Here is a 10,533-nt window from a genome sequence, read left to right on the forward strand (position 1 = left end):
CATCCCTAACCTCCCTCCCAAACACCTGTCCCATGATCAGCCTTCTCAGGTGCAGCCTCCCCCTCCACTAACTGAGTATGCAGGCCTCTAGGGCACCCTTCTCCATATCTGATTCCCAGGATGCATCAAAGTCCGGTTCTGTCCCCTCACATCAGGTCTGAGAGGTCCCTTGTGGCTTTATCTGCTGCTCCTCAGATTTCTTCCCCCATTGCTTCCATCATCAAGACACGTCTTGATACAGTACAGTACAGTCCCCCCACTAAGCTCTAGGATTTGCCCCCTGATTCACCCAGATTCTGTCTTTATAAGCTCGGTAAATTCCAGCATCAGAGACTTGTCACTCCCCAGTTCTGTGATCCCATGATCCCACATCACCGCAGCCCCACTATCTTGCCCTTCCGCACTTCGTTGCAGTACTACAAACCCGATCCGATACCCTTGTTCCCCAATGTCAGCCTGTGCTTTACACCCATAGTTTACTACAATGATGCCCCCAACAACTAGTGGCTCTATTCCCCAAAACTAAGTCTCCAAGATACCTGCAATATGTACCTCTCACTGGCTTCCCACATTTCAGTCTTGGATATAGGATCTCCTACCTACTTCTAATATTGACTAATAATCACTGAGTCCCCATACATAGCTCTGTGTTCTCCAAACTGTCCCATTGTTTCCCATTCACACATCCCCCAGAATACCCATTATACGGTCCTTCGGTGACTACTCAGGATATGAGCCCCCAGTAATCTCCCCTCCACTAATCCCCTGAGAGTAGATTCTCCCTGCCATTCCTAAAGCCAGAGTCCCCTGTTCCTCAACATATGCCCCCACTCTCTACCCCAAATTCCAATATCTGGTTCCCATGACTATTGTTAACTAGATTATCTTGCCTCTATAATCTGAACATAGGCTCCAATATTCTCCCTAAATGTCCAGTCCCATTTGATCCCCTTATTTCAGGATTCCTTGTGTGTTCCCCCCAAACTCTGAAGATCACTGCCTGATAGGGGGCTCCAGTCTTTCCGAACGTTCACCCCATCACAGTTGACCTCAGTATTAAGCTCCTCCCACCCCCAGAATGAATTGCTTTCTTCCCATACGCCCATGTTCTCCCCTGTTAGCCTTGATTTTCTCCATACCCTAAAATTCTTGAAACATCTGAAATCTCCCAGATCTCCTTGAAATTCCTGATCCCACTGGGCTCCAGGACTTGGCCCTTATTTTCTAACCAATATTAAAATTCTTGTACTGTCACACCATCCATGTGTACCTTCAGCATCTTTTCCTCTTACATAGTTTAAATATCCCGTGATAGAGGCTCCTGGGTGGCTCAGATGGTCAGGCGTCTGTCTGCCTTTGGCTCAAGTCATGATATCAGGGTCCTGGGATTGAGTCCCACACTGGGCTCCCTGCTCAGTGGGGAGTCTGCTTCTCTCCCTCCCTTTGTTCATTCTCTCAAATAAATATCTAAATATCTAAATATACATACAGCCTCTCCACTCAAGTGCTAATGGACATCTTTTCAGGGTTCAACCGTAAAAAGAAATAGGCCCATTTTGGGGGTCAATTTGCCATGTTGCTCAAAAATCAAATCCTAAAGAGGGTCTTACTGACCTGGCTAGGATCATGTGCTCACCTTTGGCTGGAAGGCGGAAGAGATAACTTAAGATATGATGCAACAGGAAAGAAAGTTTTCCAAAGGAAAGCTGGAGTCACCACAACCATGGAGGGTGGGCAGGCAAAAATAACTAGGCATCCCGTAAAGTGACTCTTAGCAGATCACAAATGATGGTGGGAAAGACAACTTTTGGGGGAAACTTTTCCCATTATGTATTGAGCTGTCAGGGGTCAGCAGGTATATGGGGGCAGTGAACAGTGGTTTCTGGATACCATGGCATAGTTCAGAAGACTATGTTGGGGGACACAGTTGGAATCTAGCCGTGTGGAACAGTGGAATCTCAAACTGGAAGAATGAATGGATCCATTTTTTAAAAGATTTTATTTATTTGAGAGAGAGAGAAAGAGCGCACAAGCATGGGGAGGGATGAACAGTGGGGAGGGGCAGAGGGAGAGGAAGAAGCAGCTCTGCACTGAGCAGGGAGCCCAACACGGGGCTCCATCCCAGGACCCCGAGATCACGACCCAAGCCGAAGGCAGATGCTCCACTGACTGAGCCAGCCAGGCGCCCCTAAAGCACATACTCATTATTTTTACCAACATTGCTGAGATATAATTCACATAACACAGAACTCATTCATTTACTATATCCACAGAGTTGCGCAGCCATCACCATCATCAATATTGGGATATTTCATTACCCTGAAAAGAAACCCTTCACCCCTTACCCATCTCCTTCCAACCCCAGCCCGGCTCCCATCCCTGGGCTGCCACTAATCCACTTCCTGTCTCTGGATTTGCCCCATCTGCACGTTTCCCATACGTGGAATCATACGGTACATGAGTGCGTGGCCCTTTGTGACCAGCTCCTTTCACTTACTACATTTCCAAGGTTCACCTGTCACAGCATGTAGTAGCTTCAGTTGTACTGCTGAAGTGTCCCATTGCATGGATATACCACATTTCATGTATCCATCCATTAGTTTGGTTCATTTGGGTTTTTTCTGCTTTATGGCTACTATGAATAATGCTGCTGTGAACATTCACATACAATCTTGTGTGCACGGACTGAGTGCAGAAGAACCTCTTACACAGTAGACCCCTAGAATCCTGTTTGTTTCTAGAAGGTTGGTAGTCACAGGAGTGCTGATGATCCTGACTCCATACGGGCCCTCTGTCTCATTCACGTTCATGCCATGACCTGTCTTGGGGCTATATGTTCCAGGTCCCTTGGAGATTAACACACCTGCACTAGAAATGCCCACCCAGGCCAGGATGGGGGCAGGTGGGTTTCAGCCTCCCTTGAATCCATTAGCAATAAAAGTCCTTCCCTTGCTGATGCAGCAACGGTGCTACGAGATCCAGTTCAAGGCTAGCTGTCAACGGGGTGGATGCCAGTCCTCTGAGTTGCATGTGAACCTCTGATGTCATACCACAGCCCTCTGTGCATCCCCTCTCTGTAAACATCTATGGACCGGGGACCGGACTTGGTGGAGCGTAACTGCTGGGTGGCCGACCTCTCTCATCCTGTGGCAGGAAGTTGCCCTAAACTGTGTTAACTGTGTGGCTGTTTCCTGGTCTCAAAGTGCCTTCTCAGACTGGGGAACACTCTAGTCCCTTCCCCACCTTCTAACTGCATTGATGTTGGCTCTTTACTTTTTGGAAACGCCATGCCCAGCAGTCTGCCTACCAGTGGCCTGCACCACAGCACAGGGAGGGGAATATACAGGCCTGAGTCTGGGGAATCCAAGGTTGGTATTACAGAGTCAAAGGCTCTGACCCCGAGGTGAGGAGAAAACTGGTAAGGCCGATGCTGGAGGGAATGGCACCCTGAGGCAGCGTGGATAACCAAGAGATTATTATCCAGACTTCTCATTTTCTGTGGGAGGAATTTAATTATTAGAGGATGACAGGGTCAAGTAGATTAATTTGTTCCTGTGGAGACACCCCCATGACAAACAGTGTCAATATCCACCAGTTACCAAGCACTCACTCAACATGAGATGAACTCCTGAGTTTTGGGGGTTTTTTTTAGAGCTGGGTGTGGAGCCTGATGCGGGGCTCAAACTCGCGACCCTGAGATCAAGACATAAGCTGGAATCCGGAGTCGAACGTGTAACCACCTGAGCCCCCAGGCATACCTGAACTCCTTGAGCTCTAGACGCTGTGGACTTTATCCTTCTGTCCAGATCACGTCCATATTTTAAGTGCTCTCAGACAAATCGTATTATTATTGCATCTGTGAGGCCATGCGGGTGTCAGCTGTTTCCTAGGCAAGCGGCCCACCTCCTCGTGTGTATGAATACTCTAATATCTAGGTTTAATCAGGTCTATGAGTAGACATGTCACAAACCTAGGCACTCAAAAGAAAAGGAATGCATTCCCCCCTGCTCTGGAGGCCAGAAATCCAAAACAAGGGTGTCACACACCCCCACCCCACAAGTGTCTTGCAGGAAAGGTCTTTGCTTCTTCCAGCTGGTGGTGGCTGCTGGCGCCCCCAGGCGCATGACCCCGTCACTCCCACTGGCCTCTAGGTTTATACTAGGTCCTCCTTTTCCATCTCAGATCTCTTGCCTTTTTCTAGTGAAAACACTGGTCACTGGATTTAGGGCCCACCCAGATAATTCACAAGACTCCCCTTATCTCTACATCCTGAACATAATTATTCCTGCAAAAGATTCTTTTCCCAGATAAGGAACAATGACAGGTTCTAAGAATCAGGACATGGATGTATCTTTGGGGGAATCATCATTTAATGCTCTATACTAGATTTATTTTTTAAGATTTATTTATTTTAGGGAGAGTATGCGTGCACACACGTGTGAGCAGGGAGGGGGCAGAGGGAGAGAGAATCTCCAAGTAGACTCTCCATCGGGTGCAGATCCTGACTCAGGGCTCGATCCCACAACCCTGAGATCATGACCTGAGCTGAAACCAAGAGCTCAACACTCAACCGACTGAGCCACCCAGAGGCCCCTCTATACTAGGAAATTTTAAATAAGCTACAAACATGGCGCCTGGCTGGCTCTGTTGGTGGAGTATGCAATATTTTTAAGATTTTCTTTATTTTATTTATTTATTCATGAGAGACACACAGAGAAAGGCAGAGACACAGGCAGAGGGATAAGCAGGCTCCCTCCAGGAGCCCAATGCGGGACTAGATCCCAGGACCCCAGGATCACGCCCTGAGCCGAAGGCAGATGCTCAACCACTGAGCCACCCAGGCATCCTGGAATATACGACTCTTTTTTTTTTTTTTTTTAATTTTTTTTTAATTTTATTTATTTATGATAGTCATACAGAGAGAAAGAGAGAGGCAGAGACACAGGCAGAGGGAGAAGCAGGCTCCATGCGCCGGGAGACTGATGTGGGATTCGATCCCGGGTCTCCAGGATCGCGCCCTGGGCCAAAGGCAGGCGCCAAACCGCTGCGCCACCCAGGGATCCCTGGAATATACGACTCTTGATCTCAGAGTCATGAGTTCAAGCCCCACCTTGGGCATAGAGATTACTTAAAATAATAACAGCAGATTGAAAACGAAAGCCTTTATAATATATATAGCTCACGTACAGGATTGGAAAAAAAAGACTCTTTGATAATAAACAGATTCCAGGTGAATACAGGCATCTTAAATCTATGAATATTTAATTCCAAGTATTAACGCCCTGAGCTACTCTTCTACATAAAGGAGAAACTCGAAATCCTGTTCTTTTGGAAGACATGGAAAGTAAGCAACACTGTAGGAGCAGCTACTGCTATTCTGCTCTTTTTCTGGGTGATATAACACTTCACATGGATTAATTTCAGAAGAAAATACTAGATTCCACTAAATCCAGGCACGAGGCAGCTAAAATTTCCCACTGTGGGCACTAAATATTTGATGCGTAGGAGTATGAATAAGTAAGTTAAAAATATTAGGGACAAGGCAAAACTAAAGTATGGGAGGAAAATGACATAAATACCTAGTGGTCAGTTCAGATACTTTGCTCCCGGCTGTTCTTGCTCCTAGGCTTGTCCCTCCACTCCAGCTACACTTGCCTCTTCTGTGTCCATGGTCTTCCCCAACCAGGCTCCCACAGAGCAAACAGCTCCACATCTCCAACACCATGATCACAGAAAGCATTTATTTTAGGAACGAAAACAACTTCTCTCTTTACTAAGGATCACACAGGTGGTGTTTCTCTATTTGCTTCTTCCCATCGGCTAACTTGCTGTGTAAGGCAATTCGTGGACAAGAGCAGGCCACGGGTGCCGGCACCCATCCAGCCATGCAGTGGCTAGTTCCTAACGAAGCCGCCCACTTAACCTTTTTCTCATTTGATCACATCCAAAGAATAAGTCAGAAGGATCAAGGTTACAAGGAGCCCCTGATCAAGGAACTGCTTTTACAGATCTCTCTGCAGTCCTGGTGCCCGGTGACATGCTGCTGGACCAGGAACCCCTTCCCACCTGTGAGAGGTCTCTAGGGAACACGGGCTCCAAGGATTAGTTCAGGGTAGTGTAGATGCCCTAGCAGAGTGGGGCCAGACAGAGGGAAGTGCGGAGTACAAGAGCCAATAAATGAAATCCCATAAGACATTCAGTTCACCAGAATATCATTCACATCAATCCCTTCCTATTCTACTTTCTGATGGGTTTCTGTCACTACTTAGAAATTACAGTATTTTCATTCTCTTGCCTTCCCGTTCCACAGTGTCCCTAATAGTCTGTAGTTTTCTGGAGTTCTGGACCAGGAACACCAGGCTTTCCCTGAAATCACTAGTCCCGTGATCTCGGCCAGCATTTTCGAGTTCATCAAACAAAACAAGTGTCTGCTTAAGTTGGGCCTGCATAATTTTTTGTTCCTCTAATTCTGCAAGAAGGGCCTGCTTAGTGCCTAATTCAGTCTTATACTTCTCCTGTAACTGTTCAATTTCCTCCTGGAGGAGCCGGAACTCTTCCTCACTACAAGGATGCAGCTCCTGGGGTTTGTCTTCCGGAAGCAAAATGTTTGGCGGAATGCGCAGAATCAACTGTAAAAACAGCTGCTCCATTTTGCCAAAAAGGTTATCGAAACGTCCCTTCATGAAGCCGAGGAACTTCTCTGTGCATTTACGAACCTGGACAGGGCTGATCTCACAGCCTGGGAGGTCACCTAGCTTTTTCAGAATGACCTGTTCGACGGCCTGCATCACTTCAAACAGGTAGTCTTGAAATGCAATGTAGATTCTCAGCATGCAGGTTTGCGGTGTGAAGCCGAAGAACTGGGCCTCGTAGGTCATCGGGTCCACAGACATCTTGGCTTATTTTGTTTGGTTAATTCTCACTATGAAAAATCTGCAAACGTAAAGAGAGAAAAAAATTCATTTGGATAAGAAATCAGCTGATGAAAGCGACAATTCCTATATTGCAAAGAGCCAGGAAGCCAGCAAACAAAACCCAAGGCACATGTGTTCCCCAATGCCTGACACTCCCTGCAGCCCTGCTCGTCCCATAGGGAACAAACCCCTGGCTCTCTGGCGCTTTCCCTCACCTCTCATCAGACAGGGCTCTGGCCCAGGGCTCAGACTCCTGAACTGCTACAGTCCCACACAACTTTCATGGCATTTGGACTCAAGCAACGTCCAAGAGACTAGGTTTCTGGAGTTTCAGCAGCCTTTGTCTCCACTCTTCTGGCCACCGTGGCTACTGCTAGTTGCAACCTCTCCCCAGGTGCTCCTACTTTTTGACCACAACCTCATATGCTCTTCTTCCACCTTAGCCGTCAGGACTCTGGACTCCATGGCTAAGCCATGGGATCCTCTTCCTTATAGTCCCTCCCGCTTCACTTCCTTCCCTTCCCACCAAGCTCCCTGATCCCGCACTCCAACCACACCAACACCAACGTCCTGTGCTCCTTATCCTTCCAACCTCACCGCCTGAAAAAGCCCCAATGGCAGGCTGAGTAAGTTTCCTGTCAGCTTTACAACCTTGACCTGTTTTTTCAAGCGTCATCATCTAGAAAGATGGCACTCTGATCCGTCCCTGACACTGCACGGCCTTAACCAAGGCACCCTTTTCTGAGCTGTACCAATACTCTTATCCTAGAAATAAGAGATGGTCCATTATTCCTTCAGATAAAGACAATTAGCTAAAAACAAATGGCTATCTCAGTCACCAGGTGAATTTAGGATAATCTTTATGAAAGAACTTAAAGTAAATGGTTCAGTCAAATCTTACAGAATTTGTATGTATGTGATAGCTAACAACTAGGTGTAACTGCTTGGCTACGAATATAGGGTCGAATTCCTTCCTGTCCTTTTCATCTCACCCACAGGTGACCTCCGATGCCCTGCCATCTGGACATGCGTACTCAGTAATAAAACTGCTTTCTTTTCCATGTCTTAGAAAAGGATTCTGTGGTTGGCAGGATCTTCATTCCCTCCCACTCCCCTGTGCCTTCCTTCAGGATCAAGCTCAAATTCTGTCAACATGGCTTACAAGCGCCTTCATCATCTGACCTTTACCAACCAGTCTCCCTGTTCAAGGACCGCGGGTGTGCGTCACTCAGTTGATACTTCCCATTTCACGGCACTATTTTTGGTTCCTTTCTTATTCTCCCATCTTTTATCTCCCATACAAACCCACTCTGGCATTTTAATAGGTATCTTTTCAATCCAACTTTAAATCATCCCAGATATGTTGTAGACATTCTTAAAAACAGCTTTGTATGTAGCTGTTCATACTTGTATGTTTGTAATCCCTACACTGCTTCTGACATACTCCCTCCACTTTATCATACACACACACACACACACACACACACACACACACACACGCCACGGTCGGCATGCCTTCTTGTGACGGACACCTAGTTTGCTCTTAGCACTTCCTACCAGAAATAACGTCATGAACACCCTCCCATGTCTCCTCAGAGACATACACGCATGTTATTTACAGAGGCAAGTAACTGCTGGGCCGTGCAGCTGATTCATAACGTGATTTTACCAAATACTGTGAAATGTTCTCTAGAACACCTGGGGGGAGGAGGCAGGTTAGGCTGACACTCCCCCTGGCAGCATATGAAAATTTCTTATGTCTTCACTAATACTGGACATTCAATATTCTAATTTTTGCTAATCTGATAGGTGTAAATTTGTTTTAGGGTGTTGCCTTTTGAAAACCAAAACTGGGGCGCCTGGGTGGCTCCATCCGTTAGGCGTCCAACTCTTCACTTTGGCTCAGTCATGATCTCAGGGTTGTGAGACTGAGCCCCGAGTTAGGCTCCATACCCAGTGGATTTTCTCTCTTCCTCTGTCCCTCCCTGTAAACCCTCTGTGCACTCATGCTCTCTCTTAAAAAAAAAAAAAAATTAAGTTATGAGAACTTATTTATAAAAAAATAAAGAAAACCACAGCCATCTAGCCCACACACAGGCTGGACACAGAGGGCTGAAACCACACTCTCCTGTCCCACCTAACATACTGTGGACATCGGCCTGACTTTATCACTCTGGGAGACCAGAGTACTTTTATTGTCCAAAGGAATCAACTCTTCCACGGAAAGCATGGATGATGTGCATGGACCCTGAGATTCAGAAACCCCTGCCTCAATTGTTTCTACCAATCCTGGACTGTGAGTGCAGGACTCCAACCCAGCCCTCATGGAGCCCTATATGGAGAGCTCCACTTCAATCCACACTTGGCAATTCTCAACCTCCCCTCTTGCCCTTGTCCCTTGGAGAGCCTGCCAAAGCTCCTGGAGGTGTCCTCCCTCTACTGGGACAAGGAATACATTCAGCACGGATTTACCAATGGGTTGTGCAGGTGATATTTGGGGAGTGGGAAGAACTTTTTCTAAATTTACTTTTTAAGTAAACTCTACACCCAGCATGGGATTCTAACACCCCCCGCCCCCCAGGCAAAGCTATTTCAACATGGATCTCTCTGATTACCAGGAAGGTCCAGCACCTCTCCCTCCAGCCAAGTATCTGCTCTCCCCAGCCCTCTGCTTGCATCCTTCTTAGTCCACCACCCTACCTGATGGTCACTCCCTGTTCCAAAGATCCTCAGTGCGTCCTAATAACCGAGCGAACGAAGCCTGACACTCTCCACCTTGCCTGCGGGGACGAGCTACCTTCCTTCCGGGTGACGGTTCTTGCTCCCTCAAGGACAGATGCTGTGAGGAGCACCCGCACCTGCACCTCCGAGGGCCCCTGGCAGCCCAGCCGCTCTCGACTCCCCCCAGCGCAACCCCCCCGCCCTCCGAGCAGGACCTCCCCCTCGAAGGGCCTTCCCCTCGCCCGTAGGCCTCCGCCAGCGCCCCCGCACCTGGGCCTACCTTCCCTGCCAGGCCTCCCCACCATCGTTCCTCCGCCAGCGACTCTCCCCAGGACCCCCACATACCTAGGCCTCCCCGCCAGCGCCCCCTGACCCGGGCCTTCTTCCCCAGGAGGGCCACCCCTGCCTGCGCCCCCGACCTGCCCCCCCACTCCCCATACCTAGGATTCCCCATCAGGGCCCCCCTCCAGAGCCTGCCCGCCCGGACAGGTACGCCATCTCCCCCACCCGACGCCGACCCGGTTCTTCTTCGGGACCCCCACCTCAGCCACGCCTCGCCTTGTGTCCCCCCCCACTTCCGGCGCGGCGCCAGCTCCCGTCGGGCCCCGCGGCCCCGCGGCCAGCCAGGAGCTCGGGGAAGGCGGCGCGCGGCCGCTTCTGTCCCTGCCCCGAGAAGGAGATGCGGCTCCGCGGCTCCGCGGCCCCGCGGCCCTTACCCGAGCGGGCGCGAGGGCGACGACACCAACCGCGCACCGGCTTCCCGCCACTGCCTTGAAACCAGCGCCTGCAGCTGCGGAGAGGCGGGGCCGCTGGCTTCCCGGATGCCGACCGAGTCCGGCCCCAGCGAACGAGGGCCGGGGCGGGACGGCGTCGTGCTCCTGATTGGCCGGCCGCGCGC

At 49.3% G+C, this 10,533-nt stretch overlaps 1 protein-coding gene across 3 annotated transcripts; it reads right to left on the bottom strand.

The window, feature by feature from the left end:
• Nucleotides 1-5,147: 5,147 nt before the first annotated feature.
• MIS12 (MIS12 kinetochore complex component) lies at nt 5,148-10,503 on the bottom strand. Of its 3 annotated transcripts, none has more exons than XM_041771719.1 (2): nt 10,352-10,503; nt 5,148-6,933 (listed from the first exon to the last, which is right to left on the bottom strand). In XM_041771719.1, the coding sequence occupies exon 2, from the start codon at nt 6,891-6,893 to the stop codon at nt 6,273-6,275; it is 621 nt and encodes a 206-aa protein (XP_041627653.1). In that variant the 5' UTR covers nt 6,894-6,933; nt 10,352-10,503; the 3' UTR covers nt 5,148-6,272. The 3 variants fall into 3 exon arrangements, with proteins under 3 accessions (XP_041627653.1, XP_041627655.1, XP_041627654.1); XM_041771721.1 differs by lacking the exon at nt 10,352-10,503 and adding an exon at nt 10,178-10,221; XM_041771720.1 differs by lacking the exon at nt 10,352-10,503 and adding an exon at nt 10,076-10,177.
• Nucleotides 10,504-10,533: the final 30 nt, after the last annotated feature.

Source organism: Vulpes lagopus, chromosome 10, assembly GCF_018345385.1.
Source record: "Vulpes lagopus strain Blue_001 chromosome 10, ASM1834538v1, whole genome shotgun sequence".
Taxonomy (NCBI): domain Eukaryota; kingdom Metazoa; phylum Chordata; class Mammalia; order Carnivora; family Canidae; genus Vulpes; species Vulpes lagopus.

What these genes read in the sequence shown, in the direction of transcription:
- MIS12 (XM_041771719.1), bottom strand. Translation starts at nt 6,893, where the DNA reads ATGTCTGTGGACCCGATGACCTACGAGGCCCAGTTCTTCGGCTTCACA.